General features: G+C 35.4%; 2 protein-coding genes across 13 annotated transcripts in view; both read right to left on the bottom strand.

The window, feature by feature from the left end:
* The window catches only part of LOC6573279 (dystrophin), a 168,296-nt gene extending 167,323 nt beyond the window's left edge, over positions 1-973 (bottom strand). For all 12 annotated transcript variants that reach the window (XM_044007349.1, XM_044007342.1, XM_044007343.1 and 9 more), the window contains exon 1: positions 841-973. In XM_044007349.1, the coding sequence (XP_043863284.1) occupies positions 841-958 (118 nt within the window). In that variant the 5' untranslated portion in view covers positions 959-973. The remainder of the gene's footprint in view (positions 1-840) is intronic.
* Positions 974-5,444: 4,471 nt separating this feature from the next.
* LOC6573282 (IDLSRF-like peptide) overlaps positions 5,445-20,870 on the bottom strand; it is a 39,532-nt gene continuing 24,106 nt past the window's right edge. The window contains exons 2-4 of the mRNA XM_001999332.4: positions 13,990-14,118; positions 7,939-8,137; positions 5,445-5,897 (exon numbers count right to left, since the gene is read on the bottom strand). Coding sequence (XP_001999368.3) covers positions 5,750-5,897; positions 7,939-8,137; positions 13,990-14,118 — 476 coding nt within the window. The 3' untranslated portion in view covers positions 5,445-5,749. The remainder of the gene's footprint in view (positions 5,898-7,938; positions 8,138-13,989; positions 14,119-20,870) is intronic.

Raw genomic sequence — 20,870 nt, 5'->3', positions numbered from 1 at the left:
GAAGGTACTGTTAACGGTGGTGCTTCCATTATTCACTACCATTACTCACGGCTATTATTTGACCTACCAACACAATGTGTTTATTTATATTCTGCGTATGAATAAATAAACAAATATGGTTATATGGAGTAAATGTAATATAAGCCTGCAATTTATATAATATATTTCTATGATATGATATAATTGACGTTAAAATGAAACTTAAGAGCATGTTGGCTTCGGCATTGAAGCTGCTGGCCCAGCTGTTAACTAACAGCATGCGCTCTGAGAGCAGATTGCATTGGGAGGCGCGCTGAGAGCACAGCAGCTCAAAAGTTCCAATTTCATTTTGTTGCATTGAAATGGAAATGGAAATGGAAATGGATCTGGTGCTCGCAGAGAAGGCAATCAATTTAAATCGAATTGGAATTAATTGATAGGCATCGGAGAGTCAAATTGGAAAATAGCTTGTATCTCAGTAAATATTTATAATTTGTACTTTTCACTTGCATTTGTATAAGAGATATAATAAAAAGCCTACATATAATATTTGAGCTAATTTCTCGATTCTTATTGTCTTTAGTTAAGTATTACATATAGAGTTCTAACATTATCTGGTAGTTTATATTTATTATGGGTTGACTTTTCACATCATCATATGCAAAAGTTTGTATACGACGGTATTTTATCAAAATTTAAAGCCATGACAAACAGATAGATAAGAGAGAGCTACAGCTGTTGACAGTTCTAATGTGGACTGACGTATATCTGCATATATATATATATATATATATATATATCTACCCATATATGTTATACGTTAATATAAACTGATTGTGCACTTAAAATTAAAATACTTACCCATGGTTTTTACCATAAATTCATCATAGTTCATTAATGGGGGCGTTGCAGCGCCCTGTATAACATTCATGAAATCCTCGTCACTACAGACTGAATCATAATCGCTGGGATCATGCATTTTGTATTTTTTCTTTTCAGAATTCAATTTAAGGAACAGTTCATAATACTTGATATACTTTTTGTTTGCTTTTTTGGCGTTACTCAACACTGTCACATACTTTTAGGCAGCCAAATAAATTGAATCTGCAGGCGTCTAGCTTTAACACTGCACTATAGCTATAATCCGATATTCCTTATAAAGTCATTGGCCTTCCAATCAATCATTAAGATGATAGATTACCGTCTACGCGAGCTGTATGATCGTAACAGACACCAGAACACCTGCGATAGACGCCGCTAAATCGCTGACCGAGTGCGTTAGAATGTGAAATGCGACTAAGGCAGCAACTATTGAGAGCCTCTAATCAGCAGCGAGCAAATACAAATACTATCAAGGCTATCATAAGCACAAATGAGACACCCAATGCAAACGTCTCCCAACTGATTAGAATACTTATAAAACGAAACGTAACAGAGATACGAAATGCTCTATTTGCGAAGAGATCGCTCGACTCGGCTAGCTCTCAGCTGTTCTATTAACTGAGATGCTATCAAAATGTGTGTTTCAACAACTCTCATTCTCTTTCCACTTGTTTTGGGCGAAAGTAAAGGTGCAAGAGATTGTCTGAGTGTGAGTGTGTCTGTGTGTGTAGGAATCCAAACAGACGGAGTGCTATATCTTATCGCACTTGTTGAATTCAAACTTGCTTTGCGCACATATTGAAACAAGCAAAGCCCATAAAAACCTAACGATTTCAATTAATTAATGAAATCAGACGACATTATTATGATTACTAATTGAAATTCGGAAAGATACAAATCATGAGAACTCGTCAAGTTCATAATTTACAATCTTCATTATGAAATATTTCTCACATAGTATAAAATATGAATATATATGTTATGGATATGTTTTCTATCAATTTTTTTCTATACCATAATAATTTTATTATAAATTGAAGTTCCCATACATCTATGTATTATGCTATGATATGTTGTTCTACAACTTACAAGAAAAACTTTTCAATATTTAAGAGTAGTTAGATTGGGCAGCTTTAAAGACATGGATGTCTTCTATCATATCAAAGTTTTTTCTTTACCATAAACGAAGATTATGCAATTTAATATGACTTCGTTTCCTGAAAGTATAGTTCCATAGTTACCCAAAATAAAACACATTTGGATTGTTTTTAAAACGGCACACCAAGGAAATAGCTTCATTGGAATGCTTAAAATTGTATTTAGGTTTCTGCATTTCAATCTATATTCATATACACATAGAATTTTTAATAATCTTATTTTTTCATTGTTTTTAAAATACGTTTAAAGTTTTTGTTCTTTTGCAATTGAATTCAAGTTTTGTTTTCTTTTGATTTGATTTTTTCTTCATGTCATTTTTTTAAATATATTTTTTTTTTAATGATTTTTGAAGAGTATTTTAACTCTTGTTTGCTGCAATACTTATTTGACTTTTTATAACATTTTCAGATATGTCTATTGATATTTGAATATAGAAATACTGACACATACAGTTACGTAACGTACGCATGGCTGCAACTATTTTATTAAAAAAAGAAAAAACGAGTATGAAATAAATTAAAATGAAATTAATTTTATATACTTTTTCCTATTAAATACTTGTTGTGAAAAGTTTTGCAGAATTGTTTCAGCATTTTAATAAATATTGGGTCAGTTTTGGGCTTAAAATGCTGAAACAAGTTGCAGAGCTTCAAAGTTTCAAATAAAATAAATTATTGAAAAAAAAAAAAAAAAATTTTATTTGAAACAGTTGCTAGTTTTTAAAATCTCTTTAACAATTAGCTATTTGTGACTTTTTACTATTTTTCGTTTGTTTGCATATTTGATATGTTTTCATTTGTGTCTGTTTATTATTTTATAATTGATATGTTGCATATTTGCCTACAGATATAGGTTATATATAGATTAATCTGATCTCTATTTGCAGTTAGCTTGAATTTGCGTTTTATAACATTTATAGTTTCTATACGCTGATATGTTTGTGATATAGTTTTGTGGCTTACGTATAATATCGTATATATGTATATAGTATATATATATATATATATATATATATATATATAAGTATTTAGTACTAAGTTTTGTATATTAAAATTTAAAACTTTCAAAAATATGCTCAGAGAAACGCATAATTGTTGCAAAATTGCAAAGATATGTTTATGTATGTTAAGAATTTAGTTAGTTAATTTCGAGTAAACGATATAAAAGATTAAAAGATTATATGAAAAATTGTTTGCAAATTGTTGTACATTGGAAAAATATAAACAAATTATCACTTGTTAGTTTTTTTTTTTTTTTTGGTTTTTTTGGTTGGTGTATAATAACTATTATAATTATTTCTTGTTCGCGTTCAACGTTCATTTGCATCCATATGAAATATGTAGCTTGTCTCCTTATTTACACGGGGCATATACACATGTATACATACATACATACATTGTTAGTTTTCATAATTGTATATATGTATATATATTTACTTAGGCATTCATATATGTAATTATTTATATATATATGTATGTATATTTATATATATATATGTATGTATATTTATATATATAGTTCAATGGATCTTTTATTTTTTATTATTTTTATTCAATACCACTCTTAATTTCTTATGTTGTTTAAACAAATTTTTATATTTTGTTTACACTTAAGTATTTTATTTTTAACATTTAAATAGACAGTTGGTATATAAAATTAAGTTGCAAATTAAAAGTTGATTTTTTTCTTTTTCATTTTTCATTTTTCTTTTTCTAGCAATAATACTTTGTTTTGGTTAAGTTTCTACCAGCTAATTCAAGGTACTTATAACTCCATTAATATTTTATTTTAATTTTTCTTTTTCTTTTGTGAATATATTTTTTTTTAGCTTTAGTTTTCGGTTTGCTTTTCGGTATGTGAACGTTGGGTTCGTTACATTCTGTTAATTGTGAATGCCTCATAGCGCTTGCGTTTCTTATGGAATGTACTTAGTTACCTTCGGTTTTAACAATTCCGTGCTCTTTCATAATCATCTGAACATAATTTGTGAGTGTGTGTGTGGGTGGATTCCATTTTCCTTAAGATTTTTTCAATTCTTTACAAAGCCAAAACGTTTCAGTAGCCAATTTTGTTTGCAGTTTTTACTATATATATATCTGAGAAATACCATAAATATATATATATAGTAATTTGTTCAGGTCAGTTAAGTTTCAGAAACAAAACTGGCTGCTAAAAGTTTATATCTCAAGAGCATCATTTTGGTTACTATTTTTCTAAATTTTTTTTTGGTTTCGTAATTTATTTTAATTGTTGAAATGTTTTATATTAAAAAGATTAATAGACTTACTTTGAATTCTAAGATATATATGTAATAAAAGGGTTAAGTTTTTGTATTTATTTAACCATCCGATCTTCTCTTCGCATATCCGTGCATTTACTACTCGTAAATTATGCAACTCGACAATTGTATTTTCAGGTATTGAATTGTGTACAGTAGCCCGACATTTTCGACACTTTTCAACCTTAATATATGTGTATATTATAAGTATAAATTGATTATATATATGTAGATATGTATTCCGTATAGTTGCAAATTGAAACATGAAGTGCTTGACTACTGAGCTTCAATTCAACAAGAATAGCTGCAGGGCTTGCTTGGGGTTCAACTCTACGCTCTAGACGATATGTCCCATTATATATATATATGGATGTATACATATATAAATAGAAATACCAAATCTACATAGACGTTAGTGTGTGAGTGTATATAGAAAAGAATTTTCAAAAAGTTAAAAGTACTTCTGCAATTAGGTACTAAGCATATTTCTTGGAAGGTTCTGTACTGATAGCCTCGGTTGCTTTATTGCTGAAACGTACAAGTTGTGCAGAGCATCTGCTGCAGTGAATACCTTGAGTGCATGTCTTTTCGGGGTATTGAAACTAGATTGGTTTTTGCTGTGAGGCATCTTCAAACACTTACGAGAATACATTGATAAAGTCGTAATAATACACATATAAGAAAAAGATTTCACATTATAAATATTTAAGTAGTTTTTTTTTTTTTTGTTCTTTTTTTTTTTAATAATATTTTTTAGTTTGTTTTGTTTTTTCTCTTTTTTCTTTTGCCGAACGATCCTGCTTCCACATTTTGCATTTTTCGTGATTTTTTTTGATGTTTTTTTTTTTCTATTATCTTTTTATTACTGAAAGATGCGCGTTAATTTTCTCAAAAATTCGAAAAAGTTGCTGAACAAAAACGAAACTAAGAGAGAACGATTGCAAGACCGATTGAAAGAGCGCAGAAGAGGAATTTGTAGAAAGTTTAATAAGAGAAGCCGATTTATCCTCGTTTTGATATTACCTTGTCTTTGATCAATATATATGTTTTTCTTTTTTTTTGCAGTGTAGCGAACATTTTTTTTTAATTTTGTGAGCTTTTTCACTTTTTTTTGTAATTTTTGTTGTTTTTTTTTGTTATTAAAAAAAAATTGTTTTCAAATTGTAGGCAAATAAATATTTGGACGGTTAGGAATAGCAGAAAACATAGAAATATACTTTGGAAACTCAAAATAACTGCGAAAGGTTTTTGAGAAAATATTTGATTTATGGTTATGAATATGAATGTGTTTAAGAGTGTATGTATGTGTGTGGGTGTGTGTGTGTATTTGTTGGCTGCAACGCCCCTTTAATAGTTGTAATTGTCGTAGGGCGTGCCCAAGTATGAATAGAAATTAGGGTTAATGGGCTGTGCGTGTGCATAATAAAATCCAGAAGCCGGATCCGGCGCTACTCAGTCAAGGAAACCGGTATTAACCAATTTCTCCAAGAAGAACTTTACATCGCCCAACTCGGAGTCCTTAATGCCAAGCGATTTCAACATGCCAAGATCTCCGTTCTCCACGGCCATAAAAACGGAACGCAGGTGCTCCAGGTCAGATCTTAAAAAGGGGAAAGAAATTACGAAAACTTTATTTAATTTCTTGTAAATAGAAAATTTTAACAATAGAGTTTATTTTCCTAAAGCTTGAGTATATTTCCTTTCGGGCAATTTTAATTAAAATATATAGTAGAATAGCTATCGCTCTATTGTCCGCTGTGGTCAGGCTTCTACAGCGCCTTCCTTAATTAATTCTTTCAGGTGACGTCGTTGTTATTGTTGTTGTTTAAAATGACAAAACTTCATTATCAGCAAAAGCATGAAAACATGAGCGACTGAGCAACCACAGCACATTGTGTACCGCTGCGTCACAAATTAAAACAAGCATGAGTGATTCCACAATATGGGGTATGCCAGACCTAGAAATACCCTAAATATACTGAAAATAATGTTTTTCTTCCTATACGTCTTTAGGGTTTTCTTTTTGATTTATTTTATGATATTAATATGATTAAGATTGGCTCTTCTTACTGTTGAAAACTTATTGGGAACTTGATCCAGCTGTAGCTTTCATGAATCATAGATTAGCACTAAGTGCAAAATAATTTAGTAACTCTTACTGAAGCCATAATAATAAAAAGTTTTCCTTGAGAGGAAACCAAATATATGTATAGTACATACATGATTTATCGATAGTTCTTGGTATTTTTTATTTTTTTGCCATCGATACCAAACGTTTACGGAAAATGTTGGCTTGCCAATTCCGGTACATAATAGACTTTCCCTGCAGCCATTGAAGCTCTGTGTTACGTCCGTTAAAGTACTCTCGCAGGCACTTCAAACTTTCGCTTGAACGATTAATTGCGTTGATGAAATTTTGTAAGTGGCTCCCAAAATGCCCCAGCAAGAGGCTGAGCAACCGCAGAGGCAGTGGAGGTAGAGGCAGTCGAGGCAAACGAGGCCCTGCGAGGGGTTTTTGCTAATTTATCAGGCTGTGCGGCCGTCGAGTTGTGTGTCTTATTGGTCTAGCCGTGGCTCATAATTGCGTACACTCCGGTTAATTGGGCCTACGTGCGACAGTCCGTCAGGACAGTCAGGACGAAATCTCATTACTATTGCCGCCGTTTTGTGGTTCGCCTTTATTGTTCTAATTTAATGAAAATTTTCGCTTATGAAGAGCTGCCAAGAGTCTGTTTGCTCTTTGTCGCAATTTCGGCTTTGTTCGGCTTCGTTTTCCTTTTAATTTGAATTATTTTAACGAGGTGAAAGAACTCGAACGAGTATTTATAGCAAAGCTGTATGAGTCTGACATTATCAAATACTTAGTATGTATTTAATATAAATTTATGTTACATATCATGTAACATGAATTGGAATTTTCTTAATATAGCATCCAAATGGAAATCGAAAAATAATTTATGGCAGATAAATGTGCATATCACGCTGCTTGGCTAAAACTATTTGTGTCTTTGAGCTTCTTGAGCAAAAAATAGTTTATTTGGCTTTATAAACGTCCTTTGTTCCAGAACCACATTTCAACCCCTTGGCTGGCGCCCTGCCCTGTATGGACAAAGGACTACATTGGGGTTGTCAGCCGTGAAACTAGTTTGCAAACTGTCAACTACACCAAGCACCGGAGAAAGAAAAGCCAAAAATATATTCAAATAAAGAGCAGACGCTGCCACAGACACAAAGCAAACACATGAAAGGGTACGTATGTCATATTTTCAAATTTTATAACTTGTTTGTGGTGAAGGGCACAACGCATAATTCAAGAAACTCGCCAAGGTCGCTGCTGGATGCTGAGCGGAGCGCTTGGTCAGTGCGAGCAAACAGGAGCCGAGCACACGCACACACAGTGAAAGGGAAGAAGGGGAGGGGACAGGTCATGTGGCCAGAGTAAAAATGGTTTTGGGGTATGTTAAGTTTATTTAAGAGCTTTCATTATTTATATTATTTTTGGGGAGAATACATTACTCGAGGCACTAAATTAAAACCCTCCCTCATGGAGCAAAGGATCCGAGATAACAAAAGGCTTTAGTGCTGAGCGCATATACAGAACCCTTCGGGCTTTCAGTTTGACTCACACATGCTGACCTTACCTCATTAGATGCAATGCGGCTCCAAAGTCCTCAATAGTTTGCGACTCGCTCAAGGCGATGGCCACCTTCTCCACACCGCCCAACGGGGAGAGCGCGTCACGTGCCTTGCTGCCAAAGAGTTTTTCCAGGTAATTAGGTCCATGAGAGGCGATTAGGCTCTGCAGAAACGATGCAGTCTCCTCGACGGGTGGTCGTTTGGCTGCAAGCACAGGTAAAACCGAGAAACTGTTACAAATTGCTAATAAATAATCCAAGGTACTTGAAGGCATTGCTATGGCAAGGGGAAGGATATAACAAGTCGCATCCAGCCCACACGTGCTTCAATCAACAGAAGCAAAGATAGAGGTGGAGAGAGAGAGAGAGAGAGAAAATGAGACTCTGACTTTGCAACATGGAATCCATTAGTCTGTCATAATCTGATACAATTTGTATTTATGTTTCTAGTATAAATTATAAATGCTTCAAGAGAATATGTTTACATATTAAATGCCTTTCATATGCAATTGAAATTAAAATTGTAAATAAATTGGCTTGATTTATGGTTGAGTTTGATTTGACTAAGAGATGTGCAGACTTTGAGTTGAAGACCATTAAGAGAGTTAATTACTGTATCAAGCGGGAACATGTTAGCAATAGATATACAAATTTGTATTTATCGAATAATATTATTATTTTAACTAAGTTTTCTTTCCCTCTACTTAGCCAGTTTTTGGAAAAGTCAATAAAAGAAAATGTTTTTCAAATTCAACGGATAATAGAAAAAAATAAGATTAATATGCATGTATTGAAATTCAGATGATTTTCTAACCAGAGAACGCACCGATTTGTAAAACTACCGAGTGCGGATTTTTTTTTTCTTTTATATACATATGTATATGACTTTAGCATATATGTATATAATACTCTATAACCTTCGCGATATCTTTTCTTAAAAAATAAGCAAACTAATTAACTATAGTTAACAACTTGGTTAAAGCTCAATGATCTAAATCCGTAAGGATAATAAAACATAATTACTTATTTGTTGCTTAATATCAATATCAAACTTTGATCATGTGAATCATGTGAATACATGACAATACATGACAATTTCTAATTCTTAATTATTAATTACATAGTTCATAGCTTATTGTATGCTAATAATACTCGCATTTGTTGATTCGTAGGCTAAGAACGTTCTCGATTGAATTTCGTTTAAATTAAGCTATTTGTATATTAAATTAAAATAAAACCTTTTTTGCCCAAACTATTTCGTTTTATTGCATTTTTATTCCTTTTTAACATTTTGAACGATTCCTCGTGGCCTTTAACCCGCTCGCTGCACCGTTCGAGACCCTTTGAACGTCCCTCGTGCACATATGCTGACGAATGTTGGCATTTTTAATGGCTGCAAGGACACGGTACTCGATGGATCTCTAGTATGTGTTGGTGTACGTGTATATGTAGGTTGATTCAGTTACTGACTGTATTTGTTATGCAAATGGCGCACTTGCCCAGTTGTTAATATGCTCAGTGTGCGGCTAAGAGGGTAGATTCTTCTTATATGAATCTATGTAACAGCTACAAGAAAAGTCGTCAGAGTTTAGATATCATATATGAAAGTTGCAGATGAATTTAATACTAATAGAATAATATTATAATTTAAATATACATATTACAGTAATTTGCAGAAGAAAATATAGTTTGAAGTTCTGGGAGATGCTTAGTATTTTCCCTAAGTATAGGTATGGTATTTTCTCTAACATCTTTTAAGTATAGATATCTGTTATATTAGGCTCACCGAGCCTAGAGTATCTTCTAGTTGTTCATTACCGCCCAGACAACTCTTTTCTTTGCCCCGTTTTTTGCAAGCTGTTTTGTTTCCTTGCTGGCATCTATCTGGGCTACAGTGCATATATGGCCAGGACATATCGCCTGGGTCTGGCACAGTTTTACATGCCCCGACCCTGTGTGGGCGTATGTGTGTGTGTGTGTGTGTGTCGCCTGTTTGCCTTTAACTTGTTACATATTCAAGCGATGTGTATCAGCCGTTTAGATAAGGCCACCTAGCATTTGCAGGCTCTTTGGCTTTGCCCGCTGGGCCTGCAGCTCAGCCAGCACATTGTTCAGCTCGAAAGTGAACTTTTCGGTTGTTGATAAAACGTATGCAAATATATGTTAATTTCCCATGGGTATTCGAGTGCAGCGTATTTAATATTTCTTTTTTATTCCTTTTTTTTTATACCACTCCCATTTCGGTTATTGGCTAGCGGACTTTGTAGCATTTTTACATAAAAAAAAAAAAAAAAAAAAAATATATATATATATATATATATATATATTATTGTTCATTTACGTGAACCCTCCTCTCTGTCTGACCTTTTGTATTGGCCATGATTTCTGACCCGTCGGTCACTTATTAAGCTCTAGAAACCGCCATGAACTGTGGCTACTTGGCTAATTAACGTTTATTAAAAACGTATTCCCTTGCCCTGGCCCCACCTGATGAATATCTAGTTTCTATGGAATTTAATGCCCTCGCCTCGCTCAATTTAGAACAGAATTGGCTGAAATGGAAGCCTCGCAGCAAGTGTAATGTAGCAGCAGCTCTGTTGCCAAGCGCAGTTAGTCTGCCATTTAGCCCCACGCTCAGCAGCGGGCTTAGGGCAGCTGGATAGAGTGTGGCGCATAATTTATCAAAGACATTTGAGCCAGGCGCTATAACTAGACCCGGTCCCAGCCCCTGCCCCAACACCAGACCAAGACCGAGACCAAGACCGAGACCGACACTTCCTAAATGATTTCATTGTCGAAAATAGTTGGTTTTTTTTCTCTTTTTGGGCTGTTCTGCTCATTTTGGTTTTGTTATAGTACAAGCAACAGTGGTGTACACGTAAAATGAGCGCCTCAGTGGGCTGGGCTGTGCCCTGCGGCCTCTGCGTGTCCTGGCAGCAGAGTCTAGTAGGCGTCAGCCCCACCCACTTTCAACCTCACCCGCTGCGCCCACTTTCAGGCTTTAGTCAAGTGAATTGGGGCAATTAGTGGCAGCAATTTTCTGTTTGCTTAAAGTTTCGCCCGTTGCCTTGCCTTGCCTTGTTGTCTCTGCCCGAAAATGAATTTCCCATTGTTTGCCCGCCATCAGTGCGTAACTCCAAAAACAAACTAGAGGTACATATCTCTGTCCCTTCAGCTAGTTTATGTGCCGGGAAATATCTTTATGGCGCAACGGCCATAAATTGCCGCATGTTGCTCAATATTTATTACAAGATTTGCATCGCGAGCTACAATGCCAAAGCTAATTTAATTTCGCCTTGATTATCATGCAATTTGTTTAATTATATTGCTGATTTTACGCCATTCCTTGAAATTGCCCAGGCGCATAAATCAATTGTCATTCCAAATATTGTCTTAAGTGATATATTTCAAGTAGATTGATTGATTTAATGTATGCCTTAAGGCAGGTTAAGAGCTCCCACCTCAAACGTCTTTCGTACCTTCAGTCGAAAGAATCCACTTATGCATAAATTAAGTAAAATAAATTGAAGCAAATTATAAAATATTCAAATTGAATAAAAGACTGTATTCGGTAGGAGATGTCCGGAAAAACGGCTGATTATGATGTGATATGAATATATATAAGCCAAAGTATTCCTACAGGGCTGTCCATATTCGACTGACCCATCTGGCAGCCTTATATCTTTTGACAGAGATGCCAGATCGCTTATTAACATAGCGCGCTGAAAGCTTCAGTCTAAACAGAAAGTGATCTCAATAAATCTACTTGAACATAATAAACTTAATATTATAGTTAATATTGTATAAAAAAATATAAAAAAAAAACATTTTTTGATTAAAACAAGTAAGAAAGCTCTAGTCGAGACTGCTCGACTACGAGATCCCCTGAACCCTTGGAGCAATAGATATTTCAATACTTTTTCGCGACTTTCAGCTTACACAAAAAACACGCACACACACACACACACACGCACGTACGCACACACAGGTATACATACACACACACGCATACAGACACACATACACACACACACAGCATACAGACACCAACGCATACACACACACACATACACACACACATACACACACACATACACATACAAGCAACCACGCATAAACACGCATGGGCTGCAGTGTGCGCTTACTATGAGAACTTAATTGTTTAATAACTTTTTTTTATGGACGTACGATCTTCATGAAACTTTTAGATTATGATTATAACATGAATATGCATGTAATTGCCAAAAGCACAAGTCTCTAGTATTTGAAATACGCTTTTTACAAAAGTGATGGTGAGGGGGTGAATTTAAGGGTGGGGGGTAAATTTTAACAAAAACCGAAATTGTATAAATTGCATATAAGCATACATTAAAAATTTGGAGACTCTAGCAATAAAGGTGTAGAAGATATAATTTTATAACTGGGTTTCGATAAGGTTTTTTATCGATAAAAAAAGATCGAGATGAGTTATCGATTTTTAATGATAAACTTGATATGCGCGCTGTAATTACGGACATTTTAAAAAAAATTTGAAGTCTCTAGCTCTTATATCTTCTGAAATCGACGCGTTCATACATACGGACAGACGGACAGACGGACAGACAGACGGACAGGGCCAAATCAACTCAGCTCGTCACCCTGATCAAGAATATATATACTTTGTGGGGTCTGCCACGCCTCCTTCTCCCTGTTACATACATTTCAACAAAACCATTATACCCTGATTTCCCATTGAAAATGGGTTCAGGGTATAAAAATAAAAGATTTTTTCAATATGGACAGCGCTGTATTCCAGATTTATATAGATAGTTTGCAGGCATTCAAATATAGTTTATACGATAGTAGATAGCTGGTATAGTAGGCCATCTGTATAATGTGCTATAATGTGTATGTGTAATCTGTATAATGTGTAATCAACTTAAATATTATGGCAAAGTAATCATTATCACGAGAAGCCATGCTCAAGTCTCTAACTATCAAGATAGCAAAAGTTTAAATATCAACACAATTTTTAATTAGTTTATCTATATTTTGCTTAGAGTTAGATACAATTGTATTTAAAGTATCCAATTAACCAGCAGAAGCCAGTCTCAAGTCTCTCGTTTCTATCTGCTCCGAGATCAACATAGATAAGCAAACAGGTTGACAGTTCCAGTTTGATTCGAGAATATATTATTTTAACTTCACGTTATTCAACATTTATTTTCTTTGCCAACTAAGTAAACTTTTTCTGAATGTCCATGTTTGCTTGGATTGGTTTTACAAATACTATATATGTTTCATATTTTATGTTCACTGACGTTACGAATTCAGCTTCAAGGGATGCGATATGCAATGGCTTCCCTTGCATTCTCAACTTTCAAAGCAGTGTTATGCTTCTAACTTTCAGATTTGATCGAAGTTTGGAGGGATGCCTTCAAGAAGAAAATCTTTTAAAAAATTGTGCAGCTTCTCGGACCGTAAAAATGGACAGGTACATGAAAACTTTTAGATTTGCTGCGTATGTTGGCAACTCTGTGGCTAATTTGATTAGATTCAAGCGAAAATTGAAAATTGGAAAACGTGTTGCAAGTCTTAACAAGTTGTCCGTTGTGAGACGCCAGAAGACTTAATTTGTCAGCCATATATGGTATGTTGCTTGAGCCCTTGACACATGGACCAGGATGCCCTTGACACAGCACACACACGCACACACTCACGCACACATACACGCCAGACAGCCTAATTGAAATACGGCCTTTAATTTCCTGCTGGTTTCTTGAGAGAGCAATTTGACAGTTTCTGCCGAATGCCTGCTGGGAGCAGCTTGAGCGGCCATGAGTGAAGAAGCCGCCGGATGTGCTTTTCACAAAATTTGATTGCAGCTTGTTGCTGGCAGCCACAAATCAAAATTGCTTGATTTGCCAGCATTGATTCAGCTGGCAGAACAGTTGCTCTTTTGAGCCAATTATTTATGGTCCACCACATGGCCAACAGTTTGCATACAATTAAAGCCAGCTGCCAGCAGCTTCAACTGAAAGTCAGAGGAAATTTCGTCTCCATTGCTCAGGGACTTACCAGCAGTGCAAAGGCGCATGTCCTCGTCGTAGCCATCGGAGCAATCGGGTGCACCATCGCATAAATATTGTATGGAAATGCAATTACCATCGCCGGGGCACTTGAAAGGCTCGTACGGATGGCAGGCATCTGCAAGAAAAAGACCAGAGGGAAAACAACCATGAAAAACGTCTTAAAATGTAACTCAGATAAAAAGGAAATAGCAATAATAATAAATGTCAAAGCTTAAATTCATGTCAAAAAAGGTTTGGAATAATAAGTCAATATCATTTTTATAAATATAAATTTTTAAGGGAAAACCTGGTGAATAATACAAATTTCTCATATTAATTAACTGAAAATATAACAAATTCCAACAAAAGTAAACAGACTAGCAACAGAATGCTCTAACAAATATATATATTATTAATAATTATTACTTTTTTTATTTACCCGTTTTCTGCTTCTATCTGCAGTGCTACAGTTTATAACAAGCAACGTTTGGATGCATAAATTTGAATAGCGAAAGCAATTTAGAAGTGTTGAAGAGCAAACTAGGAAAAAAAGAACAAAACATAGAAGAGCACAGAGGTAAAAGAAAATGAAGCTAACAGCAAAGTTTATAAAACAACCAAAGCTAAAAGAGCGAAAATGAACGAAGTAAAAAAGTGTTTTTTTATTCATTCATATCTCCGTACGTAACAAAACTGTACTTATAAGAAGAATTTAATTTATAGTTATACTGAAAAGTTGTTAAGCTGCAAATTTAAATAGAAAACTGTCAAGTGCCAGGCAGATACCAAACTCTTGCTGGAGAAACAAACAAAAAGTTTAGCTTAGAGCATTTTACTGAAGTTTTACAACTTTTCGCTTCGTTTCTCTATTTTTTTTTTTTTTTTTTTTTTTTTTTGTACTTTATTGCGAAATTGAATTAGACTAATTTAGGCACAAAGAATGCGCTGTTAGGACCACAGGTAATTCAGAGCTGAATAAACCGCAAATTATCGTAAAACAAGTGCAGAGCGAGCCACGGCAGCCAAATGTCGAAAAGTAAACCTCTTTTGGTGCACGGTCGCACATTAAATGCAGACAAATGGAAAAGCAAAAAGACTTAGCTCAAGCCAGACGCCCGCCACATAAAAACGCACGCACACTCACACACACATACACCCACACGCACACACAAACAGCCAACAAAATGGCGAAATGGCGCTGGAAGTGAAAATTGTTCCTAAAAGCCAGGGCAAGCTTTATGCCAAGCCCTAACATACGAGCCGCGTGGCTGCCTAAAAAGGAAAACCAATTTATGGTGATAAAAAAAATATATATGTATATATATACGAAAAAAAGATCTACTGTAAATTTACACTCATAACACAAAAGCAAACAACAACAACAAAAATGTTAGCAACAACAACACGAAAACAAAAACAAGCACAAATTAAAATACCAAATTCTGAGCGGCATGTGCGGCGCGTTTTAACAAATGGCGCAGCATATTGGCCCTGAAAGCAATGAAAAACTACAACAACAACAACAACACCACCAGCAGTCGTAGCAGCAACAACAACAACAAGGGCAAGGAAAAGCAGCAATATAACGGCAAAACAACACAATAAATTCAATTAACTCTCGCCTTGTTTGGGTTTCATTTTGATTTCTTTCTCCCCGGACGCAATAAAAAATGGCGTCAGCCTACGCATCAGCATCTAATGCTCATTTAACGGGATTTTATGAGCACTGCAAATTAGCGAGAGAGGGAGAGAGAGAAGAGCAGACCCACAAATACAAACAGCACTTTAAAAGTGAAAATTAATTAATTTCGCTGATTGCGAGCTAATGGTTTTTATTATTTATTTATTTTCTTAATGCTTGATATTAAATATAAATTAAAATTCCATTTGAAGCTTTTAGCAGAACCAAATATATTATACCCTTTCTGAAGGACCCTTATTTGTTGAGTGCATATGAGCTTGAGGAAGAGTACATAGAATAATTCTTAGTTAAATTCAGTAAAAAAAATATGATTTTCTCTCATTCTCTCCCTCTCTATCACGCTATGTCTGTATATAGACCATTTTTCGCACTTTGAGGAAAACATTCACAGAGCAACCGATTGCGTTCGGCTCTTCAACGATCGAACAGAAACATCTTTTTATCCGCTCTGACTTTTTCCCGATTGTTCGTAGAGTTAAATGGCCTTTGTGTATGTATTGGCATTGTGTTTGCTAAGCACATCAGTGAGGTATGTGAATGGTGCATGTGTATGTGAATAAGAAGACGGTTTACGTTTTTGAGCTAATTGCGAACGTCAATCGTGTCTCTCTCTCTCTCTCTCTCTCTCGTTACAAGAGCTTCAGACAAATAGTTCAACTGATGGGGCTCAGCCGAAACCCAAAAGAAGAATCACGAAAAGAGCCGAAGACTTCTGCTAAGAGCGAGCGCGATTAAAAAAGATCTAGATTTTTCTGGAACTGCCTCGAAAAGAGAGCGTAAAAATAAAAACAGTTTACCGTTATTTTCAACCTATATATGTATGTCCACATTTCCTCCATAATTAATAAAGTACACAAAATTTCATTTGTGAGCAGCCTTCAACTGTTTACTTAGAGGATATCACCTAGTCTGCCATTATTAGTTAATAAAAGTTTTTTTTTTTTTTAATATTTACTTGAATTAAAATTGAATTGCATAAAATACGTTATTCAATTTATAACCACAAACCTATAGGAATTCTTAATTAGGTGTATTTAATTACATTTTTATTGACACGTATTTATGAAGGATTAAAAATTAGTAAAATTAATTTACACACGTTCTTATTACCATAAGTATGACATACTGTTAACAATGCAGCTTAACTGTAATCCATTTTATTTAATTTGTAATGCATAATATGAACAATTTGTAAGGTCTGGTATTTTACTCAATTTAGTATAATAAATATACTAAAATAAATTAGGTATGAAATGCTAGACGATTTCTTTATTTCTCTTAAAGAACCATTCACAGATAAATTTAAGTGAAAATTCACAATGTATAAATCAATTTTCCTTTCCAACAATAAGAAGGAAATGAAATTGATATGATATACATTTATGATTATAAATAAGATTACTAAGTGTTATAATACTTAAAGTAATATGAACACGTGCATAATCTCAATAAGTGGAACTCAATTAGAAACGCAATGAATGTCATGAGCAATTTAATGATAATCAATTGGTGAACTCAATTAGAAACGCAATGAATGTCATGAGCAATTTAATGATAATCAATTGGTGAATAAACCATAAAGGTCTTGCCGGACAATGAGGTTGAGGAAGAGGAGGAACAGAGCCAAGAAGGGGAATCGTGCAGCCTGTTTAGTAGTGCAGCAGTGAGAAAATATGTTGCAGAGAATTGATATTAAGGAGACACGAAGTGAGAGCATAAAATGATTTGACAGCTTGACAATGGCTGGAAGTTTATTGTGGCGAACCCTTTTGGCCAATTTGGCCAGCACCTTTTGACCTTTTGTGAGCAGCCATTGGCTGTGGCACAATTTGGCTGCGATTTCGCCACACATTGTCCGCACAATAAACCAAATATGTCTAAGCTGGTGTGTGCTTGGTGTGACGCACACGGCCAACAGTTGCTTACTTGAGTCAGCTGGGGAGTCGAGTGAATTATGGGTCTGCCTCTTACGTCCTACATAGGACACCCAGTACCAGTACCCTGCACCCTGCACCGTGCTTCTGCTGCTGCTGCTGCTGTAGCTTGTCAATTATTCTAGCCCTGCAGGACACATAAATTCCAATTGTTCTAACATCAAATAGTAATGAATTGCCCGCGGCTGGCTTACAAAGTGTTTTTTTATTTGCTTATTTTTGGATATTTACTCACAATGACAGCGCAACTAAATTAAGTAGTCTGACACGTGCAACGTGGCGTATGTGCGATATTCACGCTTCTCGAGCTCTGACGAGCCTGGAATTATAGACTTACTCTGCTAGATTAGGCTCTATGAATCGGCTGGCTAGGCAACTGAGCTCAACTGGCTTTGCTTCTGTTTATAGAGCGAAGAGCTTGAAAGCATTTATTGTCATTCTGATTATTGAATATTTTGATTTCATATTAAGTTATATTTTAAATTATGTTATGCATTAAGTTAATTGTAGTTTAACATTGGAAAGTTTTTCTTAATACAAAATTTATTTGCGAACTCAAATACATTTCACAGCTGAATTATTTCTTCACTCGACCGTAAAGACGTGTCGCACAGCAATCTATTATCCATCACACTTCACTCCATTCGATACCCTTTAAACGTTCAATGGCTCTTAATTGTGTGGGCTGCAAAAACAGCGTAACAAAGTTTGTTTATTTCCTTTTCTATTGCTTTGCGCATGCTGTATTTATTTAAGAGTCCTCAACGCTATTTCCAAAGTTTGCAGCTCTGTTAATTGACGACGAGAGGGCGCACAAAAGTAGGCAACATAAATAAGGTTCGCTCCATGCCTCATGCTGCAGTTGCGGCTTGTTGTGGACCTTGTCACACTGAGTAAACACACACACACTCGGCAAGAGCTCCTTGGACTGACTAAATCGACTGCGGTTAGTCAGGCCATGTGTTAAGTTTCGCCAGGCACATCAAGAGCCGGGCCTGAGCAAGAGCTGAGCGTAATGGTTGTGGCGATAAGGCGGAGGGCGGTGAGTGTCGTGTGTGACACACTTAATGAATGTTGCATAAATGTCGCCGGCTATGAGAATATCTGACACGCACCTGCGCCTGCCTGTCAGCTGTGATGTCGTGATGTAACGCATATTAAGCCCACTGCACGCATACACCCAACAACAACAGCAGCAGAAGGGGAACAGAAAATAAAATAAAATAAAAGCAAGAACAGCATTTTGTGCTAAGCACTGCATATGGCTGAAAGGCGCAAAGCAAGCAGGAAGCTGTCTCATCAGAAATGTCTCATCTCCTGCGCCCGTCTCGACTGGCAGAGACTTGGGAGCAGAGAAGTGTTGACGTACGAGGCGAATGCGCAATATGTGTCATACACATTTGTTCTTGCCACAGTCTGTCAATTGCAGTTAACTCGACTCACGCAATCCTCTAGGTGTGTCGGCCACTCTAACAATATGTGCCCAGAGCATACAGAGATAAAAGCCCGTTTCATGGCACATAATGCCTGCCTTGACAATGAGTATATGTCACTCAACTGAAAGGCGAACCACCTTAAAAGTGTGTTTGACTGGTAATGTAAGTTCAAGTAATATGTACATGTATCTAGCCAGGACAAAGACGTTAAACTTACTTAAAATAATCAACAAAGTTGTATAAGAAAAACACACAGAAAATACAAACATGATTCGGTGAATTTATGGCTCGACCAACCCATTATTTATCTTCCTGCAGCTTGAGCCATTTTCTAGCGAGGGCGTACAATGCGTTCGCACCACATGACGTATACGCAATATATACAAAATAACTACGCACACCCACAGCAGCTAGACACTAATGAAAATTACTTTCCTCTTGGCCAGTGCGGCTCGCATGTGTATTCCATTTGGCTCAGTGCTCTGCTGTCTTTGCTCAACCAGTTTGATTGCATATAACTAATTGTTTTGCTTATAAATTAGCACATTTGTATGCAGTGCCACGCTCGAGACGACAATGCTGACGTAATTTATTATAGCACCCCGAGACATGCATCCCAGACCAGACAGCCAGCTAAATCAATTGGCATTGCCTCCAAAGGGGAGCGTGCGACTGCCACGAACTGCGACTGTGGAAGGTGAGCCAGAGCATGGGCAACTGGAAGACACTAGCTGACATGAAGCAAGCTCGTTTGCCTGCTTATGACGTCTCTCAAATTGAACTGGGCTTTTGCACAGCCAGCATAGAGGTGGTAGATATATCTATGCATTTCACAGTTAATTAAGTAATTTTCCATGCAATTTCCAGAATTTTCAATAGCAGATGAATATTATATGATGGAGCTATGTGTTCCTATTTCTCATTTTGATGAAATTTTTAGACAATGGCTTTATATAATAGAGTTATGTATGAGTGCCTTTTATAGACAAAGGCCTATGCTTCCTATTTCTCATTTTTATGAAATATCTAAGCAAGGTTTTCTATTTTTAATCAAAAATACTTTCAGCTTCGCAGTCATTTCATAGATTTCTCTCAGTTAATTGCCTTCATTTTACCTTTTACCTAAGTAAATATTTTTCGAGGACCACCCCTAGTGCATGCATATTGTCTATACGCCGTCCTTGACACACAAATATTATCGAATTTAATTAGCTTTAGTGCATATGTGAGTGGAGACGAAGCTTTCTAGCCGCCTTCCAATAATAATTAATAATTGAAATTTAATCAACACATGTCAAATGCATTTAATTAGTATGGTAACTAAATCTATTGATATTCTCTAATGAATCGAATGACATAACCTGCTGGCCTATTAATTTCGATAATTAAATGAAAAGGATCTAGACAATGTCTTGATGAATAATTGATTCTAATGAATAAAGCACAAATATTTGCTGATTCATTCGCATATTTCTATAATTTGTATATGGAAATTTCTTCTCTACTAGAGTTACATTGAGGTAGATGAGCATAACATCTTTTGTTGCATTATCATTGAAAGATGTTTTATAGCAAAATTCCCTTTCTTTTATGGCTTTTGCCTTTCATAACTTTTGCAACTGGCTCTTAAGATAAGCTTAAGATTTTATTCATTTTTGATGGATAATTTAAATTCAAAAAGAAAACTTTGCGAATAAAGTAAATAAAAACTTGGCTACGTGTTTAGCCAAGTTTATGAATTGTGGCCCTTGCGAATATGAATGGAGGAAGAAATTCATTCGGTAGGCCTAGGCTGACAGTGACAAATGTTTGTTTT

The sequence above is a fragment of the Drosophila mojavensis genome, unplaced genomic scaffold, assembly GCF_018153725.1.
Source record: "Drosophila mojavensis isolate 15081-1352.22 unplaced genomic scaffold, ASM1815372v1 contig_16, whole genome shotgun sequence".
Lineage (NCBI taxonomy): Eukaryota > Metazoa > Arthropoda > Insecta > Diptera > Drosophilidae > Drosophila > Drosophila mojavensis.
Note: the sequence above shows the minus strand (reverse complement) of the source record. Positions and strands in the feature narration are given on the sequence as shown.